Genomic DNA, 12759 nt, shown 5'->3' on the forward strand with positions numbered 1-12759 from the left:
ACGCCGTGCATGCCTCCGGAATGGCACATTCCCCCACCTTACTGCCACCTCGTGTCCCCCCTCTAGAACGCCGTGCGTGCCTCCATTATGGCACATTCCCGCGCCTTACTGCCACCTCGTGTCCCCCTCTAGAATGCCGTGCGTGACTCCGGAATGGCACATTCCCGCGCCTTACTGCCACCTCGTGTCCCCCTCTAGAACGCCGTGCGTGCCTCCGGAATGGCACATTCCCGCGCCTTACAGCCACCTCGTGTCCCCCTCTAGAACGCCGTGAGTGCCTCCGGAATGGCACATTCCCCCACCTTACTGCCACCTCGTGTCCCCCTCTAGAACGCCGTGCATGCCTCCGGAATGGCACATTCCCCCACCTTACTGCCACCTCGTGTCCCCCTCTAGAACGCCATGAGTGCCTCCGGAATGGCACATTCCCGCGCATTACAGCCACCTCGTGTCCCTCTCTAGAATGCCGTGCGTGCCTCCGGAATGGCACATTCCCGCGCTTTACTGCCACCTCGTGTCCCCCTCTAGAACGCCGTGCGTGCCTCCGGAATGGCACATTCCCACACCTTACTGCCACCTCGTGTCCCCCTCTAGAACGCCGTGCGTGCCTCCAGTATGGCACATTCCCGCGCCTTACTGCCACCTCGTGTCCCCCTCTAGAATGCCGTGCGTGACTCCGGAATGGCACATTCCCGCGCCTTACAGCCACCTCGTGTCCCCCTCTAGAACGCCGTGAGTGCCTCCGGAATGGCACATTCCCCCACCTTACTGCCACCTCGTGTCCCCCTCTAGAACGCCGTGCGTGCCTCCAGTATGGCACATTCCCGCGCCTTACTGCCACCTCGTGTCCCCCTCTAGAATGCCGTGCGTGACTCCGGAATGGCACATTCCCGCGCCTTACTGCCACCTCGTGTCCCCCTCTAGAACGCCGTGCGTGCCTCCGGAATGGCACATTCCCGCGCCTTGCAGCCACCTCGTGTCCCCCTCTAGAACGCCGTGAGTGCCTCCGGAATGGCATATTCCCCCACCTTACTGCCACCTCGTGTCCCCCTCTAGAACGCCGTGCATGCCTCCGGAATGGCACATTCCCCCACCTTACTGCCACCTCGTGTCCCCCTCTAGAACGCCATGAGTGCCTCCGGAATGGCACATTCCCGCGCATTACAGCCACCTCGTGTCCCTCTCTAGAATGCCGTGCGTGCCTCCGGAATGGCACATTCCCGCGCTTTACTGCCACCTCGTGTCCCCCTCTAGAACGCCGTGCGTGCCTCCGGAATGGCACATTCCCACACCTTACTGCCACCTCGTGTCCCCCTCTAGAACGCCGTGCGTGCCTCCAGTATGGCACATTCCCGCGCCTTACTGCCACCTCGTGTCCCCCTCTAGAATGCCGTGCGTGACTCCGGAATGGCACATATACCGGTCATTTTTGAAACAGCCTGTAGAACTACTTAAACCTAACTAACCTGAGGACATCACACACATCCGTTCCCGAGGCAGGATTCGAAACTGCGACCGTAGAGGTTGGGCGGCTCCAGACTGAAGCGCCTAGAATCGCTCGGTCAGGTGCAGACTGTGTTTGATACCATTGTGCAAAGAGCCCTCACAGAAAACTGCAAACTCAGAATGTTTCTTTCCTGTGTATTCAGCATAAAGTTAACGAAGCCACGGACACTTCATCTAGCAAGTGTAATGTTACTCATATCTTTAACACACTGTAAGGTTACTTTCTCTGCTATGACGGTCTCAAAATAAGGGAACTGGAACATTACACCTGCCACTGCATGTTTCACTGCACATCTTGGCAGCATAAGAAAAAAATTGTGCATTCACTGAGCGAGTGCACTATATTGTGACCATTATGCCATCACCACTAAAAACAAATACAGTGAAATAGAACTACTCATGATATAGTGTAAACTTACATGCTCAGGACGTACACAGAATGCTCAGTGAGCAGTTCCATTTTTAGCTATACTATACACTTTAAACAAAACTGAGCACATGAACTGAGCCTGAAAGCTTTAGCTATTTTATATTTTACTTCGTCATTTGCAGTATGAATGATGACTAACTGACAACCTCAGCTGCCGACAGGTGTTGTTGCTATACCTCGATGTGGACAGCTGAAAATGTGTGCCCCGTCCCGGACACGAACCCGGGATCTCCTGCTTACATAGCAGACGCTCTATTCTTTTTTTTTTTTTTTTTTAATCTCGTTTTGTTCGTTTCAATTGTTCGTGGCGGACGTCAGCTGACGCCCATTGAAGTTCGTTACTGATCCATTCACTCAGTTTTTTTATTACAGAGGGCAGCTAACCCTCTGACTGAACACGCTGAGCTACCGTGCCGGCAATCCATTTGAGCCACTGAGGACACAGATGAATGGCGCAACTGCAGGGACTTATCCCTTCTACAATTCGAGAACAAGTTACTGTCATTGTATTTATTGTTAAAGGCTACCCAGCCATTGACCTTCGTCTGTGCGCATGCGCACAGGTTGCCAAAACTCTTAACGGGAATCGCCAAAGCGTGCGCGAGTAATGAGTGGGTGGGCAAATGTCTACAAGGTACAATACATATGTAGAATTGTGGACAGTTGTGAATGTGAGTCTCACGGGAAGCGTGCAAGGGATAAGTCCCTGCAGTCGCGCTGTTGATCTGTGTCCTCAGTGGCTCAGATGAATAGGGCATCTGCCGTGTAAGCAGGAGGCCCCGGGTTCGAGTCCCGGTCGAGGCACACATTTTCAGCTGTCCACATCGAGGTATATCAACAACACCTGTCGGCAGCTGAGGTTGTCAGTCACTCATCATTTATTCCAGGAAAAAGCTGCACAGTCATCAACAGTAACTGTGCTTTCGAGAACAAGTTCCTGTCTTCGTATTTATTTGCAGTATGTGTGCACTGAACAACCTGTGCATAATTTTCACAGTCCCTCAGTGAGCTTGTGAGATGTCTGTTTTCGCCTGTTGCCAAGTCTCCCTCAAAAAGCATACTCCGTATGCCATACTCTGCATTCTATTGCTGTACACGAGGCAAATACAAAATTGGCTTCCCCTGTGACTGCTTACATTATTGCATTTTGCACTTTTACATTGAATCACTTACCTGGCTATTTTTGTCATTACACTAAAAATGTTTACGTCAAATGATCACTGTGATGATGACCTTTAATCTGGAAGCATTAGAATGATTATTCTCTTTACTTTTGCATGGGATTTAAAATTTGTAGAAAGAAAATAATTGGTTGTTCCTCTTCACATTGTTGCATATTATGTGGCTCAATACATATTTTTGCGTTATGCCCAGATATAAAATGTATGTGCAGTATGTATTTTAAATTGTATTACCTCTAGTTCACCTCCATGGAAGTTGATTGCAACTGTCAACAATGGTACTAAGTTTGAGTGTTTTGTGTATCCTGTAAGTGAAGCTGGTGGCTTTTTGTTCTCTTTGTGGTGACGCAGTACACTTTTGGTTTGTAGAAGCCGTCAGTTTTATATTACAGGCCGTGCCACGTGCGGTAGACTTCTATATTCTTCAAGAAAGTGTCCACTTATATATATTTCCTGTGATGCTTCTCTGTCCCAGTCTACACCTCTCCACTGCTGGTTCTTTATAAGGCTGACCCTAATATTGTGCAAAATCTTCTCTTATTTGCTTTCAGCTTCTTGCTAGTAAAACATAGAAAGGCTCTCTTAAAGTAGTAGTAGTAGTAGTTTGACAGTGCTAAATTTTATATGTTAACCATATGTTGTGGGTTTTCTATTATATTCTTGTCTCCCTATTAACTGTGAGTAGATTAAATAATTCTTAAAATAGGAAGCAGGCCCATTAATCTGCATAGAAGACAATGGACTGTTTCAGAAAGTTAATGTATGTTACCACTGAAGCACAAAATTGTGAACGTGGCACATCCAATCAGCAAATGAAAATGCACAGCTTATGTTCAACTGAACTGCTTGTAATATTTCAGTGTATTATTTCAAATAGTTTTACTGGCAGAAGTGCTTTGAAGTTTCACTGTAGAATCTAAACTGTGATAGTCTTCGCAGTTCTTCCTAGTTAATAGGTACCAGGACACCTTTGAACATTCAATAAAAACAATCGGTACCCATCCATAGGTGTTACAGTTTGTTGCAAAGTGAATACACGCATAATATTCTAAGATCGATCGGTTTGTGTACAACTAGTTTCAGATTCTAATTTGAGTCATTAACTGAATTGATCCCTGTCTGTCACTTTCAAAGAAATCAGTTATCACTGTGCTAGTATGACCAAAGCACTTCTTCCAATATAATAAATAACTAGCTTGACATCCGCTGCTTTGCTCGCGTATACTGCATTGCCTGCAGAGATTTTTTTTAATCGAATTTGTATGTTCACAAATTGCAACATCTCCTAAGCTTTTCACACTAATTAAGACCACACGGTGTTTTCCGAATGCACTTCTGACCAAACAGCAATTCTGGTAGCTGGGGTCCAAACTTTCTGGCATTGTGCCTTTTGTGTTCTTGTGGAGATATTTCCATAGCAGCTCACATCCTGTAACAAATATTTCTTTATATCTATGCCAATTTTCAAAAAATTAGCTTTAAAATTTTGTACGTAATGAAATATTTTTTTAATGTGCGGAAAGTTCTTGTTGAGAATTAACAAATTATTTAGGAATAAAGGAGGTGACTCACCAAAAGGTAGAAGCGCTTCGTCGTCGGTAGGTACACAAACAAAAGGTATAAAGCTCTGCTAGCTTTCGGAATGAACTTCCTTTTTCAGACTGTAGGAAAATACTTTTTCAAATTGTAGGAAAATACACACACACGTGTCTGTCTCCGTGCATTGTGCTCAGTCGACTGCCAGCTCTTTTGTAGCCCAGGGTGAATGTACTGGGGTAATGTGGGGATGCAGGGAGGGGAGGGGTGGGGTGAGGGTTGGAGAAAGGCAAGAGGCAGACACGTCTGCAGTGATGGGAACTCCCACCCAGGTGCAAGACCTGCCCAATCCACCTATCCAGCACCCACTACTCCAGTCCTGTCACAGGCTTATCCTTCCCCATCACAGACTGAGCCACCTGTGAAAGCATCTCCACTGAGGGATACTTCCTATTATTCTACTGTAGATGCATTCCACTCTCTTAGATGCATATAAACTTGTGTCTACTTGTTCTCGTATCCCTCACTATACTTGTCTTGAAAGGAGGATATAAGATGAACATTAACAAAAGCAAAACGAGGATAATGGAATGTAGTCAAATTAAATCGGGTGATGCTGAGGGAATTAGATTAGGAAATGAGACACTTAAAGTAGTAAAGGAGTTTTGCTATTTAGGAAGTAAAATAACTGATGATGGTCGAAGTAGAAAAAAAATGGCTCTGAGCACTATGGGACTCAACTGCTGTGGTCATCAGTCCCCTAGAACTTAGAACTACTTAAACCTAACTAACCTAAGGACATCACAAACATCCATGCCCGAGGCAGGATTCGAACCTGCGACCGTAGCAGTCGCACGGTTCCGGACTGCGCGCCTAGAACCGCGAGACCACCGCGGCCGGCGGTCGAAGTAGAGAGGATATAAAATGTAGACTGGCAATGGCAAGGAAAGCGTTTCTGAAGAAGAGAAATTTGTTAACATCGAATATAGATTTATGTATCAGGAAGTCGTTTCTGAAAGTATTTGTTTGGAGTGTAGCCATGTATGGAAGTGAAACATGGACGATAACTAGTTTGGACAAGAAGAGAATAGAAGCTTTCGAAATGTGGTGCTACAGAAGAATACTGAAGATAAGGTGGATAGATCACGTAACTAATGAGGAGGTACTGAATAGGATTGGGGAGAAGAGAAGTTTGTGGCACAACTTCACTAGAAGAAGGGATCGGTTGATAGGACACGTTTTGAGGCATCAAGGGATCACAAATTTAGCAATGGAGGGCAGCGTGGAGGGTAAAAATCGTAGAGGGAGACCGAGAGATGAGTACACTAAGCAGATTCAGAAGGATGTAGGTTGCAGTAGGTACTGGGAGATGAAGCAGCTGGCACAGGATAGAGTAGCATGGAGATCTGCATCAAACCAGTCTCAGGACTGAAGACAACAACAACAACAACACTTGTGACAAAGGCGGGGTCGGCGGAGAAATGATGCCCTCGCAGGGAAAAAATTCAGTGCACTCGACAACAAAAAAATTAGTGTCCACCCGGGAACTAATCTACCCCAAGAAATTTTATCCTTCCCTCCTGCAAAACGTTTTTAGCTATTACATATTTATTCTCTTCAGCCATGTGACATACAGTATGTTCCACTTAAAACTGATACTCCTTACATCCAAGATTCAAGTAATAATGAGCTAACTAAAAAGAGTTGATAATGCTGATGTTAAAAAACATGTAATTAACCATTTATAAGAGACGCGGGAAGTTGTGGTTTCCGGCAGTCGGGGTATCGTCGATTTCCTTTGATGACGTTACCAGCAATACACTGTAATTCTGCAGGTGTGATGTAAATTTCTCTAGTAATGTTTCATTTAAGATCATCTATTGTGCGAGGATTGTCAGCACACACTATGCTTTTTTGTGTGCCCATAAACAAAACTCACATTATGCCAAGTTTGGAGACCTCTGCAGCCAGAGGACTCTACTGACAAGTCTGCCTTCAGCCAGCATCGCTGATGTAGCACGTACTTTGGTTGGACGTGTGAGCAATTGCTCCACCTTGTTGGAATACTACACACAATTCTCTGCATCCGTCAGTGATGCACAGCAAGAGTCAAAGAGCGCTAGATATCTGGCACTGTTTGAAGTGCAGTTGAAAAATATGCGACCAATACTGCACGTGCCGGACAGTGCACACCAAATACCTATCTTCTCCGATTGGAGAGATTCTTCGCGCAGAACACGCGGGTTGTCCTGCAACCAGTATCAGCAATTCTTGGAGTTTACAGAACCTGACTTCATCTGACTTGAAGTAAAGCAAGGGGTCCAAGTAACTATTAGTAATTTATGTAAACAGACAGTTGAAACAATAAACTTTTTTCTCTGGTCCTCAAATTTCAAAACTTGCACCACATTCACACAGTAGGCTTTTAATTTCATATCTCTTTGTACACAATAGTACAACATATGAGACACACGAACCTGCAGGAGCTTCTCATAATGTCCATGCAAAATCTGTCTATAGTTTCAGGGATCCTGACCGTCAGTAGCCTATTCCTCTGCACATTTTGAGTGGATCACAGAGCCCTCCATTTCTTGTAGAAATCTTGAATAGTGTCGGTCACAGGGAGGTTCTGACCAGAATTTCTGAAACGTTTCTTTACATTCCTGGATGAAACCTGTTTTTATGTAATGCTCCACAATACCACTTCACTGTTCTAATACAAACTGCCCCATTTCCGTTGTTGTTATTGTGGTCTTCAGTCCTGAGACTGGTTCGATGCAGCTCTCCATGCTACTTTATCCCGTGCAAACTTCTTCATCTCCCAGTACCTACTGCAACCTACATCCTCCTGAATCTGCTTAGTGTATTCATCTCTTGGTCTCCCTCTACGATTTTTACCCTCCACGCTGCCCTTCAATACTAAATTGGTGATCCCTTGATTAAGTGTCTCATTTCCTAATCTAATTCCCTCAGCATCACCCGACTTAATTCGACTACATTCCATTATCCTCGTTTTGCTTTTGTTGATGTTCATCTTATATCCTCCTTTCAAGACACTGTCCATTCCATTCAACTGCTCTTCAAGTCCTTTGTCGTCTCTGACAGAATTACAATGTCATCGGCGAACCTCAAAGTTTTTATTTCTTCCCCGTGGATTTTAACACCTACTCCGAATTTTTCTTTTGTTTCCTTTATTGCTTGCTCAATATACAGATTGAATAACATCGGGGAGAGGCTACAACCCTGTCTCACTCCCTTTCCCAACCACTGCTTCCCTTTCATGCCCCTCGACTCTGCTTTCTGTACAAATCGTAAATAGCCTTCAGCTCCCTGTATTTTACCCCTGCCACCCTCAAAATTTGAAAGAGAGTATTCCAATCAACATCGTCAAAAGCTTTCTATAAGTCTACAAATGCTAGAAACGTAGGTTTGCCTTTCCTTAATCTTTCTTCTAAGATTTCTGTAACAACTCAATAATATGAGGCTCTCACAACAACCGATGCACGAACACACAGGCGCACTCAACGTTCTGATAAAACACATTGCAGCCAACTTTTGAGACATTTTTGCCACTTCACAAGCCTTTCGACAAGACAGCCGGCCGTAGTGGTTCTAGGCGCTCATTCCAGAACCGCGCGACTGCTATGTTCGCAGGTTCGAATCCTGCCTCGGGCATGGATGTATGTGATGTCCTTAGGTTAGTTAGGTTTAAGTAGTACTGAGTTCTAGGGGACTGATGACCACAGATGTTAAGCCCCATAGTGCTCAGAGCCATTTCGACAAGACACGATCCACCGTTACGTGGTGCGTACTGGTTTTATGTGGGACACTGTGTATATTGTTTACTATAGCTAGGAAATCTTCTGGATTTTGGACACAGGGTCAGAGACTGCTCCTTATAAATTGCAATATGCAGGTGTGCCAACACCTTGCAGCTAAGAGAGCTCACTGCACTTGATAATGTAGGGCTAACCCTTAGAAGAGCGGGGATACGTAAAGATTTTTTGATTTAAATGTTTTGAAGACAACTCTAGAAGCTAGTTGTCTTCTGTGGACACGTCAAGAAGCCAGTCGTTTTCTGTTACACCGATAACTCTTCCCACGACTCATTTGCCATTTTGTGCGGTGTGGTAGAAGCACGTTTTATTCTGGTACCCGTAATTTTGACATTAGACTGTCATCGTTTGGTAACTGACGCAAATTTTTGTTGGCGCAGGTGATGACTGATTCAGTGTGTGCTTTTTTTTACTGTCCTTCAAAGGATTGTGCTTATATTATGGCAACAGATAAAGCTTTCACACAACAACAAGATGAATATTAATTCCGCGCATTTGACTACCTTCTTACAAAATTTGAAACGATTCACACAAATATAAAGTATAGAGACGGTGCACTTCGCAACTTCCCAGAAGAACGTGCATTTGCATGCAAAATCTGAACAGTGCACATACAAATGGTGCCTTCAGATGCACATTAATTTCAGCCCAATTAAAATCTTTTGCAAAAGGAATTAATTGATTCCCGCAATTTGCCCGGGTGCTAGTTGTGGTTCATCATTCTAACATCGTTCAGTATACTGTAACGTAGCCCACACTGAGACGGTTTTTTGAATGGCTAGACGATTATGTAGTCTATTTATTTATTTATTTATTTGTCCATATAAATCTATTTTTAAGTACATATATTGTACACAGGATATTGGACAGAAAACCTTTTTAGCTATTGGATTTTCAAATGTCAAACATAAATTTTATAAATTTTTATGACAAATTGGATCTATACAGTTAATAATTACAAATTTTTGAAATACTGTGTATTTATGGCATATTTCTACAATTAAAGATACAATTTACATTTTTACTTGCATAAGATACTGCGATGTGATGGAGGGAATGAATAGGGCAGTTAAAGATATAGTAAAAGAAAAAGACAAAGATTATTTTTGCAGATGATATGGGAATATGGAGTGATAAAGAGGTAGATGTACAGTTACAACATGATGCGTGGAAGGAAATAATGAAGAGTTACGGATTAAAAATAAATAAAGATAAGAGTGAAGTAATGGTATTTGGAAGAGAGAAAGGAATCAATGGAAATATTACCTTCAATGGAGAACCCCTCAAAGTGGTAGAAAGTTTCACTTATTTAAGGAGTGAAATATCTAGGGATGGAAGAATAACTAACGAAATTAATAGGAGGTTACAGAAGGGAGGCAATTTCTACCAAACAATAAAACATCTGATTTGGAATAATGAGGTTTCAGAAACAGCAAAACTCCTTATGTATAAGAATCATTACATCCCTATTGTCACCTATGGTGGAGAAACATGGACAATGGCAGAAAGGGACTGGAGCAGACTGCAAGCAGGGGAAATGAAATTTCTCAGAGCATTTAAGGGAAATACAAGAATGGACAGAGTAAGGAATGGAGAGATTAGAGAGGACCTCAAACAAGAAAGTATGAGAGAAGAAATTGAAAGAAAGAGATTAAGATGGTATGGGCGTGTTAGGAGGATGCATGGGCAGAGACTACCCAAAAATATGAAAGAACTAAAGATGGATGGGAAAAGACCTAGAGGGCGTCCAAGAACACGGAGAAAAATGGGAGTGAGAATATCTGTTGAAAGGAGAGGTGTGACCTGGCAGCAAGTGGAGGAAGAAAAGTGGTGGGAGGACCGAGCCAAATGGAGAGGACTCGTCAGCACCCAGACCCGGCAGTAGCTGGAGCGGGATCGGATATAGATAGATAGAATATACTGCGAGATTGAATACTAGCAGTTTTTCAGAAGGTAGGCTGTCACAGACTTTTTAAAGCTTTGTAGTTCAGTAAGAGATTTTATGTGTCTTGGTAATCTGTTGTAAAGTTTTGTTCCTGCTTGATATACACCTTTTTGGCATAATGTGGTGGTACAATGATTGACATGTATGCCACTGTCTGACCCGGTACTGTAATCATAGACACTTTTGTTTTGAGGAAGAAGGTTTTCTTTTCTCAGTATGCTTTTTTGACATGCGTGACTACTTCCAGTATATAAATGCAGGGAAGGGGTAGGATCTTAGATCTTTAAAGAAAGGTTTGCATGATTTTCTGCTGCTCACTTGTTTCATAATTCTTATAATTGCCTTTTGTTTCCTGAAAACTGTTATGGCCTGATGTACATTTCCCCAGAAAATGATACCGTACTTCAGTACTGAATGTACACGAGCAAAGTGTACAGCCCTGTTTCAGCACTAGCACTGCTGCAGAGAATTCGTACCACATAGCTCATTTTTGCCAGTTTTGAATTTAGGGCTGTGATATGAGTGTTCCATTTAAGATTTTCCTGGATGTTATAACGATATGTTTACGTAATGTGTATACATAAACATACGTTATAAACGTCCCCGTTCGTAGTCGCTAATTATAACAATACGTTTCTTTTGTGCAGCAACATATAGCTATAAATCAGCGGTGGAAATATATTTGCGAACGCCGACCGTGTGCGGCTGCCTCTTGTTGGATCGTCTGATCAGTCGGAAGTTGCATTGCAGAGGAGAGTAAATGCCTATTCAAAATATAATTACTTTTGGATAGCTCAACATGAATTTCCTAAGGGACCGTTGTTTATCATGCATTTACCTGTAGAATGTGGCGCGGAGAAAATATTTCGCCGCATACAACTTCCGTCCGATTTCGACGAAAGAATTCGTGACTGTGAACTCTCTATTTGGCAGAAACATAAAGAAAATTAAATAACTTCATGAAGGAGTGAGACATACATTCTATATCACATAAATAGTCCATACACCAATTCCATTTAAATCTGAATTTATGGCAATTAATAGATGAACTTACACTACAATGAAGAATTTTAACATGAATGCCGTTTTGACTGGCACTTCTCGTCTAGTAATGACACTAATTCCTTTGACGTTTTCACATACACGTCGCACAATAAATCTACTGTTATGCAGTATTGCACTTTTAGTATTGCACTTTTACTTTACACTAAAATATTATTATTTTAACGATAATTATACGGCGGCAAGACATGCGCGTCCGACACAAGTTACAAGAGACAAGAGGAGAATGAGTAACTGTTCATCGAGAATATCTCGTACATAAAAAAAGAAATGTATAAAAGTGTTCTTCTTCTGTCCGTTTTTCGCGCCGCGGTTTTCAAAGTCAGTAACTCACTGCATCTCTGACGGCGCTTCGACAATAAACAAGTTACGTCACAGGTCGTTCACCTTTTACATTCTCGCAACATTATTTGCTAACTGTAGCTGTTGCCGAGCGACTGCTCGATTAGTGAACGATTTAAAATGATAAGGCAGTCACATAATGTTACAATATGAATCCCAAGAAATTTAGTTTCATTGACAGAACTAATGTTTTGGTTATCTATACATATTACAGGTTGTGCCGCATTTTTATTTTGATCAGTGTGGAAATTCATAAGTACCGTTTTTCGGGAATTAACTATTTAGTCAGTTCGATTGTGACAAACACCTGCGATGGTGTTATTAAAACAGTTATTACTTCGAAAAAGTATGACTTGTATAACATCAAAAATAACTAAAATTGTGTGTCCAGATACGAGTGAGAATATTCTCTGCTTACTGTAGAAGTGTTTCTCGTTCTATTTAGTGAGGAAGAAGAGGGGCCGTGATGATGAAGGCGAAGATGCCGCTGGTGGAGGAGCAGCGGGCGGAGGTGGCGAAGAGACAACTACGGAGGGCGATGGAGCAGAGTCACAGCTGGTGTCCCGGCGCGGTCTGCCACTGCTCGCGCTGCTGGCAGTCGGGGCTGCGGGGGTGGTCTACTGAGCTGCCTCCTGTGTGTGCACATCTCAAATTCTTGTCGTGTCTCTTACTGTGAAATATAGAGCATACAAACAGTACTGTCCCTTTCTTTCTTTTCGACATTTTAAGACAGGCAAAATACACTCGAATTTCCGAAAGAGTGTAGAAATTGCTACGCAGATATACAGGGTGTTACAAAAAGGTACGGAAAAACTTTCAGGAAACATTACTCACACACAAAGAAAGAAAATATGGTATGTGGACATGTGTCCGGAAACGCTTACTTTCCAAAAAAAAAAATGGTTCAAATGGCTCTGAGCA

At 43.1% G+C, this 12759-nt stretch overlaps 1 protein-coding gene across 1 annotated transcript in view; it reads left to right on the forward strand.

Annotated features, from left to right (window-relative positions):
• LOC126295296 (trypsin-1-like) overlaps positions 1 to 12536 on the forward strand; it is a 198155-nt gene extending 185619 nt beyond the window's left edge. The window contains exon 7 of the mRNA XM_049987731.1: positions 12284 to 12536. Within this exon, the coding sequence (XP_049843688.1) occupies positions 12284 to 12462 (179 nt within the window). The 3' untranslated portion in view covers positions 12463 to 12536. The remainder of the gene's footprint in view (positions 1 to 12283) is intronic.
• The last annotated feature ends 223 nt before the right edge of the window (positions 12537 to 12759 follow it).

Source organism: Schistocerca gregaria, chromosome 11 (genome assembly GCF_023897955.1).
Source record: "Schistocerca gregaria isolate iqSchGreg1 chromosome 11, iqSchGreg1.2, whole genome shotgun sequence".
NCBI classification, from domain to species: Eukaryota; Metazoa; Arthropoda; class Insecta; order Orthoptera; family Acrididae; genus Schistocerca; species Schistocerca gregaria.